This window comes from Panulirus ornatus, chromosome 18 (genome assembly GCF_036320965.1).
Source record: "Panulirus ornatus isolate Po-2019 chromosome 18, ASM3632096v1, whole genome shotgun sequence".
Classification (NCBI taxonomy): Eukaryota; Metazoa; Arthropoda; class Malacostraca; order Decapoda; family Palinuridae; genus Panulirus; species Panulirus ornatus.
This window is the reverse complement of record NC_092241.1, coordinates 55,389,601-55,407,301: the sequence shown is the minus strand read 5'-3', so window position 1 is coordinate 55,407,301 and position 17,701 is coordinate 55,389,601. Positions and strand designations below refer to the sequence as shown.

Sequence of the window (17,701 nt, the reverse complement as noted above, 5' to 3'; positions counted from 1 at the left end):
ATATGCACTGAAAAAGTATTTCTAGAGACAGAGCAGAAGTCTTGCACTCGGTTCGACACGGTTGAAAGACATGACAGAGAGACTGGAGACGACGTAACAATGGTGGAAAAAAAAATAATTGAAAAGCTAAGTCGGATTGCCTTTAACTCGACATACAAAACCCATAATGATGAAGTAGATCCTTGAAGGAATAGGATATTGAGAAGAGATTTCAAGACCTTGGTAATTGCTGCAAAGAACACAATAGCTGGAAGGTTTAGAACAGTCACAATTCTTTTGTTTTCCAATCGAATTCCAAACAGACGAGCAAGCACAGGTGCGAAGTCCAAACAGACGAGCAAGCACAGATGCAAAGTCCAAATAGACGAGCAAGGACAGGTGCGAAGTCCAAATAGACGAGTCAGCACAGGTGTGAAGTCCAAATAGACGAGCAAGCACAGGCGCAGGTTATGCTGCACAGTCTTTCAAAGCACAAGGAGGTGGTGCCATCCTCTCTATATGCCTTGCTTGTAGCAAAACATCTGTTAGACGGTACGAAAAGGATTGATAGGGAGGGTCAGAGGGTAGATTACATCTGTGTCAGAGGACGAAAGAATGTTAACGTCATCCAAAGCGAGGCGAGATGTGATATGATAATCTAATAAAGTGGTTCTGTCCGTGTGAGAATCAGGACTAGCATCAATGGTCCCGATATACTCACTGGAAGGAGACCATGACGATGTTGACGACGGCGATGTTGTAGACGGCCCACGAGATGTACTTGGCCTCGTCGAAGAAGCTCTCGGCCTTACGCACGCTGAAGCACACCTTGACGCCCCACATCAGGAAGAGCACCTCTCCTGCAGGAGAAACACCAGGTGCTCGTGGTCAGCTGCTGGGAAAGTCCTCACATATATCAACAATGTCCAGTGTGAGGGTGTGTGTGTGTGTGTGTGTGTGTGTGTGTGTGTGTGTGTGTGTGTCAGCATTTTCCCACATTAAAAAGTTATTTGTCGAAATAATATCTGCAACAAATAATAGGTGACTGAAATGAGGCTAGAGAATGTATTCGTTTGATATAAAAGTCTGCAAGACAGAAAATATCAATTTATAAGACTTTGTTTGTTATAATCTCTATTTTTTCTTTCTCTTCCACGAAGAAAGACTTGTTAGAGCGTTTACCAAACACACGTGAGACACTGCAGTAATCACTCATGTCCCTTATCATACTCACCATTATCCTCATCATAGTAATCCCACGTCCCCCACCATACTCACCCATGTCCTCCCCCACCATACTCACCCATGTCCACCCACCATACTCCCCCATGTCCACCCACCATACTCACCCATGTCCTCCCCCACCATACTCACCCATGTCCTCCCTCACCATACTCCCCCATGTCCACCCACCATACTCACCCATGTCCTCCCCCACCATACTCCCCCATGTCCACCCACCATACTCACCCATGTCCTCCCCCACCATACTCCCCCATGTCCACCCACCATACTCACCCATGTCCTCCCCTACCATACTCACCCATGTCCTCCCCCACCATACTCACCCATGTCCTCCCCCACCATACTCACCCATGTCCTCCCCCACCATACTCACCCATGTCCTCCCCCACCATACTCCCCCGTGTCCCCTCACCATACTCCACCATGTCCCCCTACCATTTTCCATGTCCTCCCCGCTCACCATACTCCTCCAAGTCCCCTCACCATACTCCCCATGTCCCCTCACCTTACATACTCCCCCATGTCACCACCATACTGTCCCATGCCCCCCCACCAAATTCCCCCATGTCCAACCACCATACATACTCCACCATGTCCCCACCATACTGCCCCATGTCCCCCCCACCAAACTCCCCAATGTCCACTCACCATACATACTCCACCATGTCCCCTCACCATACTTCCCCATGTCCCCCCACCACACTGCCCTATGTCCTCCCACCACACTACCCCATGTCCCCCTACCACACTGCCCCATGTCCCCCTACCACACTGCCCCATGTCCCCCTACCACACTGCCCCATGTCCCCCTACCACACTGCCCCATGTCCCCCTACCACACTGCCCCATGTCCCCCTACCACGCTGCCCCATGTCCCCCCACCACACTGCCCCATGTCCCTCATCATACTCCATGTCCCCCTACCACATTGCCCCATATCCCGCCCCATACTGCCCCATGTCCCCCCACACCATACTCACCCATAGCGAGGGAGTGGTCCCACCAATCGTAGGTGCACTGCTTGAACTTGAGGCCACCGTAGTCAGTGATTACGTCAGTGCCTGGCGTGGCGCTCAGCGTCCACGCCCCGAGGTACACCAACACGATGAGCAGGATGGGCGTCAGCCACTGCAGGAGCTGCTTGTCCGTCAGCTTGATCTTGTGAGCTGACGTCACGCGGTACGTCAGCGATACCCTGTCGTCAGGAGAGAGAATAAGACACTCGCTGACACCCCTGGCTGACACTTGGTCAGCTTTAAGTACACACACAGACACACACGTACATGGGCGAGGTGATGCCCATCTCTCTGTGGCATAGTGAAAGTGTCAAGTGTCAGCCACCAGTCATATAGCAATAATCCTATAGTGGAATTCTTATAAGGGTCACAAGTGTTATAGTCTCATTCTTATAGTCTTATATGTCTAGTCTTGTGATTGTAGTCTTATACCAGAAGGCTTATGATCGTGCTGTTATTACTAGTCTTATAACGTTGTAGTCTCACAGTTGTAGTGTTATAGTCTAATTGTTATAGGTTTATACTTCGTTATAGTTTTATGGTTGTAGTCTAATACCTGCAGCCTCATAGATATAGTGTTATAGCTAAAGTCATTAAATATATATATATATATATATATATATATATATATATATATATATATATATATATATATATATATATATATATACACACAAACCGTAGCCTGAGCCAGGTATCCATTTTATCGACCAGCCCCTTACGGGCGGATGAACAGCTGGGTTGACTGTGGGCCGACAGTCACAAACTAGGATTCGAACCTATGCCCTCGACCCTGGCCGGCCCGTGGATGCATCACGATCAGGAACGCTAACTGCTGATACCCTTATTTCTAAAGTCCATCAGGCTCACATTACTATACCTAATGTCACTTCTAATGTAATCCTGTTACCTTTTATTTGTACACATTCTAATTACCCTAAAATAATAACCTCTTCTGGTTGTTTCTTATCTGGCTTTATAACCCTAATACTAATGATCCTCTCTCTCTCTCTCTCTCTCTCCTGGTAACTCGTTACCAACACCAATTCCCTTGGTACTACCAATACCACGATCCTCTTTTCCGGTAACTCGTTACCAAGGGGCGCCTCTCTCTCTCTCTCTCTCTCTCTCTCTCTCTCTCTCTCTCTCTCTCTCTCTCTCTCTCTCCTGGAAAAAAACTTGTTAAATAATCTAATTACGCCCAGAGATCTAATTACCCCTGTTTGGTCATTTATCCAGTTCTAAGTACCCCCAGCAGACAGTACGATCAATACCACTGATGTTAAGTCCACGCCACTGAGAATCCAGAGCACCAATGGACCTCACGGCCACCTAGAATCTTAATAAAAATAAATAAAAACAAAACATTTCTCTTCAAAGGCTCGAAAAGGTAAGGTAGTGAGCGCTGACCATGGCAGACGAACGGCTGAAGACATGGGAATATATGGTTCAGTGGGATAGTACGCGTGTAGGTCGTCAGTACACCTGTACCTAAACCTAACTGGGGTTTTTAAAAGAAGAAAAATTCCAGATTTTCGATATCGAGTGTCCTATTTTTTTTCTCTTCTTCTTCTTCTTCTTCTTCTTCTTTTTATTTCTTCTGATCTGACATTTGGTCTCTGCTTCAGCACTTCCTGTTTACATTTCGTGAGAAAGTGGCGTTTCATTTCTAAACACTTGAGCGTGACTATATACGCCTCCTGAGCACGACGGTACGACCTTTGAGCACGACGGTACGTCCTTCTCTGGGTATGACGCCGTGACCTTTGACCTGTCCCTTAAGGGTTAAGGTCCACGGCACCATGAATGTTGCAGGGAGGGAGGAGGGGGGGGAAGGGGGCTGGGAATATTACCACTACGAAGGTTGTCTCAAGTACATCAGACCATCAGAGCACCACAGACCCCCCACACTACCCATCAGGGCACCACGGACCCCCACACTACCTATCAGAGCACCACAGACCCCCACAGCACCACAGACCCCCCACACTACCCATCAGAGCACCACAGACCTCCACAGCACCACAGACCTCCCACACTACCTATCAGAGCACCACAGACCCCCACAGCACCACAGACCCCCACACTACCTATCAGAGCACCACAGACCCCCACAGCATCACAGACCCCCACACTACCTATCAGAGCACAACAGACCCCCACAGCACCACAGACCCCCCACACTACCTATCAGAGCACCACAGACCCCCACAGCACCACAGACCCCCACACTACCTATCAGAGCACCACAGACCCCCACAGCACCACAGACCCCCCACACTACCCATCAGAGCACCACAGACCTCCACAGCACCACAGACCCCCCACACTACCTATCAGAGCACCACAGACCCCCACAGCACCACAGACCCCCACACTACCTATCAGAGCACCACAGACCCCCACAGCATCACAGACCCCCACACTACCTATCAGAGCACCACAGACCCCACAGCACCACAGACCCCCACACTACCCATCAGAGCACCACAGACCTCCATAGCACCACAGACCCCCCACACTACCTATCAGAGCACCACAGACCCCCACAGCACCACAGACCCCCCACACTACCCATCAGAGCACCACAGACCCCCCACACTACCCATCAGAGCACCACAGACCTCCATAGCACCACATACCACCCCCCCACACTACCCATCAGAGCACCACAGACCCCCCACACTACCCATCAGAGCACCACAGACCCCCCACACTACCCATCAGAGCACTACAGACCCCCCACACTACCCATCAGAGCACTACAGACCCCCCACACTACCCTCGCGACTTGGGTGCCACATACAGACCCAACACTTCTGTCATAACTCAGATTATCCCATCCTTTCCCTCTTTCCCTTATCTATATTTCTTAATACTTTTTTTTCTTCATGAAATCGATTGATAATATGGCCTTGATGAGGACTCGGGGCCCCATGGTACGGGGAAAAGAGCCGGAAATATGGAGGGTTTATCTCACGAAGCCGAGGCCCGTCCACACGGGGGGTGAGGTCACGCAAGGTCATCATATGAGAGGTCAGGAGACACAGAGGGTTCTAAGCTGATCGACGACCACAGAGAACGATACACAGTACGTGAACAGCTACTGCATAAAGACCCATCACACAAAGACCCACGACACACTACAAAAAGACCCACTACACACGACACAAAAGACCCTCTACACACGACACAAAGACCCACTACACAAACAGCCACTACACAAAGACCCACGACACAAAAGACCCACGACACAAAAGAGCCACTACACAAAGACCCACCACACACGACACATAGACCCACTACACGGGGACACAACACACACTCACACCTACTCCACTACCGGCAGATGTAACCGCTCACGGGCATGACGTGGGAGTTGAGGACATGAAAACAACACAACACAACCCGGAGACAAATCCTCAGAAAACCACTACAAAAATGCCGGGTCTGAGCAGCGGCATCTTACAGTGGAAAAGGCAGTGGTGGGTAGGGAGGAGCCTTCTGTTTTACTATCCTGCCTCCATCTATAGTGGTGGGTTGGGGAGGAGCCTTCTGTTTTACTATCCTGCCTCCATCTATAGTGGTGGGTTGGGGAGGAGCCTTCTGTTTTACTATCCTGCCTCCATCTATAGTGGTGGGTTGGGGAGGAGCCTTCAAGCTGTTTCATTGCATAATTTTACTGCATTTTCCACATACACAAGTCATCTGCTACATAAACCGAGGTACAACCTGCATTCCTATACAATCATCATCTGTATAGGACAGATAACAGAGGACACTGTGACTATCGTACGTGTGTGTGTGTGTGTGTGTTGCGAGGTGAGGGATGTGGATGACCTGATAACATACACAGGAAACCGTGTGGATTGTAAGAACAAGAGACAATATTTATGTCGACTACAGCAGGTGGAAGTAAATAATGAAGGGGGACTGTTTCCTTGGTGTACTTTGGGATGACAGAGGAACAGACGACCTGGTGATGAAAGACTAGGGTATTAGACGGACGACAGAGATTGTCTTCTAAATATCTACTCTGTATAGATGGATAAAGGCTAGTAGAAAAGATGGCTCCTCCTCCCCACTATACACGGAGAGACGGAAGGACAACAACACAGAAGGCTCCTACCCAGTCCAACACTACTGTTGGAGACAGCAGGGTCAAGAAAAGTGAAAAAAAGTCTTTGGTAAGTGGGTAAGTCAGCCAGGCTTAGGGTGTCTGTTATCATTTGTTCTGTGACAACGCGAGAGACGACAGGACTGGTGGGTGAATTTGACGAATGATGACATGGCCTCAAAAGGACCCCATGTAGGTTGGACACCACCTCACCTCTGCTTCTCGTTCCCCACTTGACCTACGGCGGCGACTTTAGCTTCGACGTGAACTAATGTCATCGTCGTGTGAGAAGTCTCCTCAAAGGTAATCGGCGCTAATGGAGAGGAAACAGGTGGAGACGTAATGACACTGTTAATGACGTAAGTCTTCTGTTTTTTTTTCCTCTCTCAGTTAAATTTCCTCGACACTCCCCTACCGGGAAAGTACTGGTTAGTCTAGACGCACACGTACCCCCCTCCCCTATTTAAACTTTCTCCCCTCACAGGTTCACGGCTCTCTGCCTCATCCAACAAACTGGCGAAACTAAAATCCCCCCTCCCCCCCCCCTCCCCCCAAAACTTGTTTACGACCCCAAGTCTTTGGGGGTCTGCCAAGCGGGCGCCATCCTTTCGCTTCCTCCCTCGAGCCGATTCAGAGACGACGAGCTCCAGAATTCACTTGTTTTCCCCTCTCTTCCTCCTCCTCCCTTCCCCCTCTTCCCCTCCCTCCTGGCAGGACATGAACGCTAATCATCCTGCAGTTCTCACCCCCCCGCCTCCGTCAAGTCTTGGCCTGCAGCCCACGGCAACCCACCACCACCAGCCTGCTGACGATGATCCTAGTCTTTCTCTTTTTTTTTTTCTTTTTTCCCTCCCACTTCCAAACTTAGGTAAAGTGGACGGACGATCCTTAGGAAGGATTTCAGCTCGTCATTAGTTCCCCCGCCAGCTGTGGGGGGGGGGGGGGGGGGGGGGGGGGAGAGGAGGGGAGGTAAACTCTCTCTCTCTCTCTCTCTCTCTCTCTCTCTCTCTCTCTCTCTCTCTCTCTCTCTCCCATTGTATCTCACTCAAGACTGTGACCGTCTCTATCCGTGGCTCCTGTAATCATTCTCTCTCATCTCTTGATCGGAATGATTATCATCATTAAACACTGTAGATGCTGCCTACATAAATGATTATTGAATTACTCGCTACGTCATCCATGCCTTATCACACTAATCATCCATGCCTTATCACGCTAATCATCCATGCCTTATCACGCTAATCATCCATGCCTTATCACGCTAATCATCCATGCCTTATCACGCTAATCATCCATGCCTTATCACACTTATTGATATTTCAGCCCGTTTGATTTCTTTCTATCTGTTCATTTCTCGCCTACTAAACAATCCAGTAGTATTAGCTACTTATAATCACTCCAGGACTGGATTCACATCAAAAGTAACCCCAGTTACAAAACGTAATGTCACAGACACACACACACACACACGTGCGGTAGTGAATATGTACCAAGGAGGAAATATGTATCTGGTTCAGGATTGTATCCGTCGTGGGGTAGGAGCCAGCCATGGAGGTTAAGATGGAATGTTGCTTGTAGCGATCAATAATTCAATCATGTTTTCCCTCACATCTTCCCTCGTCTGATGCTGCACGGTGTACAAAAACTCTTATTACCTGCACCGTGCATCATCGCTTCGTCTTCTCGGCGACCCTGTGCTGGGCAGCAGAGGCCAGAAAATTCTCTTGCTCTACGAGGTGAAAAGAGGCGGGCTTTCATTTATCTGTTAATGTGAGGAAAGGTGGCTCCGGGAGACAGGAGGAAGAGGAGGAGGGGGAGTAGTGAGGAAATGTGCGAGTGGACAGATATGGTCAACTGTGTATGGTCGGCTGTCTGTGGTTGAGTGTGTATGCTCGGCTGTCTGTGGTTGAATGTGAATGGTCGACTGTCTGTGGTTGACTGTGTATGGTCGACTGTACGGTCGAATGCGTGTGGTTGACTGTGTATGGTCGGCTGTGTGTGGTTGACTGTGTATGGTCGACTGTGTGTGGTTGACTGTGTATGGTCGCCTGTGTGTGGTTGACTGTGTATGGTCGACTGTGTGTGGTTGACTGTGTATGGTCGGCTGTGTGTGGTTGACTGTGTATGGTCGCCTGTGTGTGGTTGACTGTGTATGGTCGACTGTGTGTGGTTGACTGTGTATGGTCGGCTGTGTGTGGTTGACTGTGTATGGTCGCCTGTGTGTGGTTGACTGTGTATGGTCGACTGTGTGTGGTTGACTGTGTATGGTCGGCTGTGTGTGGTTGACTGTGTATGGTCGACTGTGTGTGGTTGACTGTGTATGGTCGACTGTGTGTGGTTGATTGTCGTGGTAATGGGTTTGACGAGGATAAACCCTATTCTGGCCACACTACAGGGGTGTCCAGCAACTGAACTCAGTTTCCTAATCTATGTTACCACAGAATTTGTTAAGGTAAGTGTGTGTGTGTGTGTGTGTGTGTGTGTGTGTTTTAAGAGAGAGTGGCACAAAGGACTGAGAGAGACAGACACACACAGGAATGAGAGACAGTGCTATATACAAATCCTCACAACTCTCTCTCCCAAAATCCTCGTTCATACAGACTCACCATCCACCACACAATGGGACACAACCTCGTATCTATTTTAATGGCACTTGGGAGAGTAGATTATCCATCCCCCCCCTCCCCACCCACCCACACACACACACACACACACCCGGTAACAACCAATGGGAGGGGTGGTAAAAAAAGAAAATGGGGAGTGGGTAGGTGACTTATGGAGGGGAAGGATCAGGTGAGGAACATAACTTCTTGTAAGTCTTCCCATATCGCCTGATCCTCTCTGTGCCCTTAATCTGGCGGTAACCAACTCCCTCTGGGGGTGTTTTTTTTTAACTTTTCTCGGGGGGGAGGGGTGGAGATCTTTTGTTCTCTGGGGAGTTCCCTCGCTCTCTAGGGCTCTCCTGTTTCTCCGAGGACCTCCAGAGAGACCTCCAGTTCTCTGGGGAGTTGTAAGTCTTCTCTGATCTGTTTTCCATGGATTCTTCTGTTCTCTGGGGATCTCTCTTGTTATGTGGGGCCTCTTGTTCTACGAGGTTCTCGTGTTTTCTGGGGTACTCCTTATCTCTTGGAATCTTATGGTCTTTCAGATATCCGCTTCTCTGGGGAATGTCCTCTTCTCTGGGGCATCTCTTGTTCTCAAGGAGTCTCTTGCTCTCTGGGGACCTATTCTCAGGGGATCAGTTCTCCGTGGTTCATCTCTTGTTCTCTAGGGTTTCTTGCTGTCTGGGGACCTATTCTCAGGGGATCTGTTCTCCGTGGTTCATCTCTTGTTCTCTAGGGTTTCTTGCTCTCTGGGGACCTATTCTCAGGGGATCTGTTCTCCGTGGTTCATCTCTTGTTCTCCAGGGTTCTCTCGCTCTCTGTGGACCTATTCTCGAGAGATCTGTTCTCCGTGGTTCATCTCTTGTTCTCCAGGGTTCTCTCGCTCTGTGGGGACCTTAAGTCCTCATTAGGTCTCCTCCTCTCGAGAGATCTCCTAAGCTCTGATACCTCCTGTTCTCTAAAGGTTTCTTGTGTTTTCTGGAGATTATATTGTTCTCTGGAGATGTTTTCGTTTCCCCCTAAAGAGAAAAAGGAAGAATAGGGTCGACCAGTGCAGAGAAAGGACGTCAAGATGAAGGGGGTGCCTACCTGACAGAAAGGGCATATTACACTGATTAACCAGTGGGATTGAAGGTCATATTACACTGATTAACCAGTGGGATTGAAGGTCATATTACACTGATTAACCAGTGGGATTGAAGGTCATATTACACTGATTAACCAGTGGGATTGAAGGTCATATTACACTGATTAACCAGTGGGATTGAAGGTCATATTACACTGATTAACCAGTGGGACTGAAGTTCATGTTACACTTGATAAATTAGGGTAAATGAAGTTCATATTACACTGATTAACCACTGGAAACAGGGTATACCACACGCATTAATTTCAGTGAATACAGATGCTATGAACAGAAATGACGTCATCATACTCAAGGGTCGTCCCGTCGTGCCTAAGGGGTCGTACCGTCGTTTACAACGACGAGTCTAAGGGGTCGTACCGTCGTTTACGACGACGAGCCTAAGGGGTCGTACCGTCGTGCTCAAAGGTCGTGAGCAAGAGAACCTCCAGCACGACTCGTCTCACCGATGACATGGATCCAGACCCAATAATTAGTTTCGTAACTTCCTACAACTTCCAGGACAGTGATCTCCTACAACCCGAAACGTGATAATGAGACAAGGGTATGTTACTGGATCCAAGCGGTTCCAGGAGCAGGGTATGTTACTGGATCCAAGCGGTTCCAGGAGCAGGGTATGTTACTGGATCCAACTTAGTGGCACAAACTGAATAAAGTCCGGCATGTGTTGGAGTCATCAAGGTATGTGTGCCACAAGGCTTGGTCCTCGGTCCAATGCTGTTCTTCATCAACAACGTAAAGGACTTGGAAGAAAGTCTGGACTCATTACTGCCTAGGTTTGCGGGTCGTATCCACTTTCAGAGGAGATAAGAGGCGAACCCCAAAGTGGGTATGCTGCACGTTTGAATGCAAAGTAACGTGGATGGGGCTCGGTGAAGGAAGGCCCCAATGGGAATATCATCCGAGCGAGATAAGCTGCAGGAATATGTGCGCGTGAGAGGGACTTGGGAGTGGACAGTGTACCTATCCAGTCTTGAAACATCAAAGGAACCAAACACCGAAGGAACCAAGCATTGAAGGAACCAAACGTCGAAGGAACCAAGAACCGAAGGAACCAAGCATTGAAGGAACCAAGAACCGAAGGAAAACCAAGTAGGTATTTACAAATACGTAACGTGCGCGCGCACACACACACACACACACACACACAGCACTACTGCCAAAGACATGTAGTGCGACACAGGACGCCAACACCGAACCAGCAAAGTGGTCAAGAATAGCGAGACACCACCACCACCACCACCACCACCACGCCGCTGGTGGTGGCAACACGAGTCAGTGAAAATATACAAATCGTGGCCACAAACGAGGTACAAGACAAAAGGAAATTAGACTGGTGGTTAGATGTTAGCTGGACGACCTTCCCCAGCCAACGTCAACACACTCCATCATAGACTAACGCCTCCTGTGCAGGTATAATTGTGAATATGGCTTTTCCCAGCTGCAGGATACAGGAGAAGAAAAGCTTTCAGAGGATACACTCTAACCAGGTTAGCGAGGAGTGATCACTAACTAAATAAGTAGATTAATGATCTCCGAGGAGACGAGGGTCACTGACCTCCAGAGGGAAGGTGGAAAACAAGCAGGGGAGGAAAACTCGTCAGAGAGAAATCAAGACCGTGTGAGGAAAACTCGAACAACTTAACGACTTTTGAGAATAGTTTTGCGAAAGCCAAAGTCTTTCAACTTCTTAAATACTCTGGTGTGTTCATCAGTTTCTTTTATTGCTCGTCTTAACTTTAGCCCTTTTATATATAAATTATATATAAATTATATATAAATATTTGCGTGTGTGGACGTATGTATATACATGTGTATGGGGGGGGGGGTTGGGCCATTTCTTTCGTCTGTTTCCTTGCGCTACCTCGCAAACCCGGGAGACAGCGACAAAGTATAATAAAAATAAAAAAAAATATAATATATATATATATATATATATATATATATATATATATATATATATATATATATATATACAAACATTTCTTTTTTCAAGGGCTGGTTTTGATAAGGGCCTCTGGTAACTGAAGCCTTCGCGACCAGCGGATATAATATATCATCCTGACGTATTGTGACCGAGTAAGTGAATCACGTTACAGTACTGAGCTATACACTAAGAGACTATGACGAGTGAGGAGTCACACAAATCAACTGCTTGTGTAAGAACGGTCTCCATGAACACCTCAGATCAGAAATGAAAATCTATTTATCTATTCATTCATCATCACTGTCTTCACCGCACCATGGAACAGGAAAACATGGTGTTGCTTCAGAATGACACACACACACACACACACACACCAATCCTTAACCCACATCCAAAGTGATATAGTGAATGAATGAACTTGGTGTCATTTATGAAGAGTTACTTACTGACTGGTATACAACCCTATGATCAGTGTGGTTACTAGGTAGGGAAAGTGTGGCTCTGCGGGGGTTAGAGAGAACGTGATGATGATATTCTTTCAAAGTAAATCTAGCATTTTCTTTTTGAAGTAGTCATCCCTCCCCCTCCCTTTTCTTTTTTTTTTTTAAAGTGGATGATTAAGGGAGATTCGAGGGAAGATTGACCGACCATCTAATCGACATACTCTCGTCACTTGAAGATGAAATTGCTATTGTTGTCTTCTGGGAGTCTTGTTCACTCAACTGGGGGGATGAATATGGACGACCTAAATAGAGTCTTTCTAGAACATACAACACAAGTGAGTTTTCTTATCTTTTTTTTTTTCATCTCTTAAATATTTCGCTTCACTTAAGAGATTGTAGTTCATTGGAATCATGTGATATACTTTTTTTTTTTTTTAAGTATTTTCAAAATAAATCAAAATTGCACGACGGAAAGATGGACTGCTTGACGCAATGATAAGTTGCTGGACGCAGAGATAAGTTGCTTGACGCAAAGATAACTTGCTTGACGCAGAGATGAATTGCTTGACGCTAAGATAACGTGCGTGACGCAAAGATGAATTGTTGGACGCAAAGATAAAATGCTTGACGCAAAGACAACTTGCTTGACGCAATGATAACTCAGCTCTTTGAGCACGATGGTGCAGTCCTTTGATATGACGGCTTGACCTCTGACATGACCTTAAAGGTAAAGTCAAAGGCCAGGCCATCGTAGCCAAGGGTCGTACCGTCGTGCTCAAGGGTCGTATACCGTCGTGCTCAAGGGTTGTATACCGTCGTGCTGAAGGGTCGTACCGTCATGCTCAAGGGTCGTACCGTCGTACTCATGGGGAAGGGGGTCTCTCTCTCTCTCTCTCTCTCTCTCTCTCTCTCTCTCTCTCTCTCTCTCTCTCTCTCTCTCTCTCTTTATCAAAAGCATTTCTATCATCTATTCTCTTGTCAAATCACGACGGAGAAACAAACACCACCACACCAGCGAAAGAAAATGTGAGACACATCTGGAGTATTAATTGTCACTACAGAAAACGATAATCTAAAAGACACGTAACTAGCAAGGGAAATATTTTGCCACGAAAAATCACAGACAAAAAAGAAAAAAGAAAAAAAGAGAATGTTGTTTGTTGTGCAAATACAAATCTGTGTTTGTATTGGATGACGAGCCTGTTCTGTGTGAACACTGTTAAAGGAAACATAACAGAACAGAGTAATATTTCAGTCCTACTCATTCCAACCCTGATATATAGAGTTCCGGTTGCAGAATGCAGACCTGATAATATATATATATATATATATATATATATATATATATATATATATATATATATATATATATATATATATATATATATATATATACTCACGAATTCGCCATTTCCCGCGATAACGAGGTAGCGTACAAAGAGATGACTGGGCCTATGAGGGTAAACTCCTCACTTGGCCCCCTTCTACGACACGCAGGGAATACGTGGGAAGTAATCTTTCTCCCCTATCCCCAGGGATATATATATATATATATATATATATATATATATATATATATATATATATATATATATATATATATATATATATTTTTTTATACTTTGTCGCTGTCTCCCGCGTTTGCGAGGTAGCGCAAGGAAACAGACGAAAGAAATGGCCCACCCCCCCATACACATGTATATACATACGTCCACACACGCAAATATACATACCTACACAGCTTTCCATGGTTTACCCCAGACGCTTCACATGCCTTGATTCAATCCACTGACAGCACGTCAACCCCGGTATACCACATCGCTCCAATTCACTCTATTCCTTGCCCTCCTTTCACCCCCCTGCATGTTCAGGCCCCGATCACACAAAATCTTTTTCACTCCATCTTTCCACCTCCAATTTGGTCTCCCTCTTCTCCTTGTTCCCTCCACCTCCGACACATATATCCTCTTGGTCAATCTTTCCTCACTCATCCTCTCCATGTGCCCAAACCACTTCAAAACACCCTCTTCTGCTCTCTCAACCACGCTCTTTTTATTTCCACACATCTCTCTTACCCTTACGTTACTCACTCGATCAAACCACCTCACACCACACATTGTCCTCAAACATCTCATTTCCAGCACATCCATCCTCCTGCGCACAACTCTATCCATAGCCCACGCCTCGCAACCATACAACATTGTTGGAACCACTATTCCTTCAAACATACCCATTTTTGCTTTCCGAGATAATGTTCTCGACTTCCACACATTCTTCAAGGCCCCCAGAATTTTCGCCCCCTCCCCCACCCTATGATCCACTTCCGCTTCCATGGTTCCATCCGCTGCCAGATCCACTCCCAGATATCTAAAACACTTCACTTCCTCCAGTTTTTCTCCATTCAAACTCACCTCCCAATTGACTTGACCCTCAACCCTACTGTACCTAATAACCTTGCTCTTATTCACATTTACTCTTAACTTTCTTCTTCCACACACTTTACCAAACTCAGTCACCAGCTTCTGCAGTTTCTCACATGAATCAGCCACCAGCGCTGTATCATCAGCGAACAACAACTGACTCACTTCCCAAGCTCTCTCATCCCCAACAGACTTCATACATATATATATATGTGTGTGTGTGTATGTGTGTGTGTGTGTGTGTGTGTGTGCATATGGTAGGAGACATTTGTGGTTGTCGGCTATGTACCGCCACAGAGAAAAATAAGCTGACGAAGCTTAAGTTGCAGCAAAAGCTTTAAAGAACAGCTGCTTATTAAATGTGTCTTTAAATACAGTGAGCTGCATGTGTAGTGTATATAGATGTCTTTATCATAATAGATTATGTGTGTGTGTGTGTGTGTGTGTGTGTGTGTGTGTGTGTGTGTGTGTGTCACTCTACTTCTCTTATAGCGAATGTCGTGTGTATTGCCCCACACGAGTGTACCGTGAATAAGTCATTCGATCACAGATAATGCGACACTTGCCATTAAGGGTGATCTGCATACTGTATTAACCTTTGAAGAATGCACGAATGATAGGTCGTGAGTAAAGAGTAGACAACAGGACTCACCTCTCATTACTCACCTCCAGGTCTTCATGGGTAAAGAGGAAGGGGAGCTGTCGTACTCACCTCCACGTCTTCATGAGTAAGGATGAGAAGGTGACGCAGAAACCCAGATGTCTCGTCCATTTGGTGGCGACGCATGAGTACATATCCAGCTTTGGGAAGATGGCAGCCATCTGGGGACAATGAGGTAGGTATATATATATATATATATATATATATATATATATATATATATATATATATATATATGCAGCAACACCACTCGAGAAAGGAAACACAAGAATCCGGAGCGCTTTCGTGTATTACCGCATCAGCACACTCGTCTTTCTCTTCCCTCGTGGTGTTTCTGCATCTACGAAGTCACGTCTTTTTTGTGATATTCACACACACACACAGATATATATATATATATATATATATATATATATATATATATATATATATATATATATATATATATATATATATATATATATAATCAATGGAAATACTCAAATATAATGCGAAATACCATAAACAAGTGTTCAAATGCTACTGTCTATATATATAGCATTCCTTAAAATGGAATCTAACCCTCTCAGATCATTTGAAAATTATCTGGAAATCGCTGTACGACCGACCTCCCCTCCTCCAGGAGGCTCACTCTACACACACACACACACACAGCTCAGCAAAGACAGGCGTCGAGCAAACACTACTGTGTCTCTTATGCCTCTACATTTCATAGCAATATAGGAAAGTTTCACTCAAATTTCCATTTGAATCCTGTTTCACATCTACCGGAACGGGTTTGATAGCTTCACACAACGCTCGCTGGTCTGTTGCTCCGTAGGGGGATAACAAGGAATTCGTCCTTAAGGAACGGGAAGACGACGAACTGATAATGCAAAGTCATACATCTGTTGTTGGCAGTTTACAGGCGAGACGTTGTGATGTTTGTTTCTTTCCTTACACCGCCAAGCTTTGGAACTCATTGCCTTCTTACTTTCCCATCCGTTATGCGCGCGTGTGTGTGTGTGTGTGTGTGTGTGTGTGTGATTTGTATGGGGGAATAACTTTTTTAAAATCAAAACCAAAATTCGTAAGTTATATCTAGATTTTTGAAGAAGAGTTGGCATACACCATGAAATAAATACGTAAAAAAACACATGTGGACATAACGTATCATTTCGTTATATGGTAACGCAATCACGAAACAGCCTTGCAGGGACGCAGGGGTCTATTGCAAATCCTGTCTACTGCATTACAACTGGCTATTGTATTACAGCTGTCTGCTGCATTACATCTGGCTATTGCATCACAGCTGTCTACTGCATTACAATTGTCTGTTGTATTACAGCTGTCTACTGCATTACAATTGTCTGTTGTATTACAGCTGTCTACTGCATTACAACTGTCTGTTGTATTACAGCTGTCTACTGCATTTCTACGTATTTCTTTGTTGAAAATATTTCGAGCAAGGTTAAGTAATGTATCTTTTCTTCGTTTTCTCTTACTTATCGAGGCGGCTAAACCCCAAGATCTGTTACGATATCCAGGGTTCATAAGCCTCGAACGAGTAAGGCGGAAATTAAATTTTCCAGTTCTCCAAATCAATACTAACGAGGCTAGACGTTCAAGAGGAGGATCTTAAGTAACTCAAAGAGATAATTAGCTGACGAGTCTTAATCATGTGTGTACCCTAAACCTCGGGTCTAATGACCTCAACTTGTTGCACTGTTTAGATAAATTTGAGCGATTTTTTTTTTTTGCTACGTACTTCATTGTGACGAGTGCATATAGATGTTTGTTTCTCTGTACCTGTAGTTTTTATATTAGTGTGTGTGTGTGTGTGTGTGTGTGTGTGTGTGTGTGTGTGTGTGTGTGTGTGTGTGTACGGGCGCGCGGTATTTCTAGTGTATTTTTGGGTCAGTTTATTTCTGCACTTACATCCATTTGTATTTATATCTCAGTGTGTAAATCGCACAGCGCAAGAAGAAAAAAAAAACCTCTGGATTTCCATAAGTAGTTTGCTTTAATGTGGTTTGTGCTGAACAGTTTCTACACTACGAAGGAACACATCAAGGCAAAAGTGGGTCTTTGGCATTAACATCTTCTAAGACACTTGATTCAAACACTGCAAATATCATACAAGTGGAAGCCTCTCTCTTTTTGAAGC

The 17,701-nt window shown here is 45.9% G+C and overlaps 1 protein-coding gene across 4 annotated transcripts in view; it reads right to left on the bottom strand.

The window, feature by feature from the left end:
- LOC139755113 (probable G-protein coupled receptor CG31760) overlaps positions 1-17,701 on the bottom strand; it is a 424,310-nt gene that overhangs the window by 16,907 nt on the left and 389,702 nt on the right. For all 4 annotated transcript variants that reach the window (XM_071673250.1, XM_071673248.1, XM_071673251.1 and 1 more), the window contains 3 exons: positions 15,607-15,716; positions 2,205-2,419; positions 701-839 (listed from right to left, as the gene is read on the bottom strand). In XM_071673250.1, the coding sequence (XP_071529351.1) occupies positions 701-839; positions 2,205-2,419; positions 15,607-15,716 (464 nt within the window). The remainder of the gene's footprint in view (positions 1-700; positions 840-2,204; positions 2,420-15,606; positions 15,717-17,701) is intronic.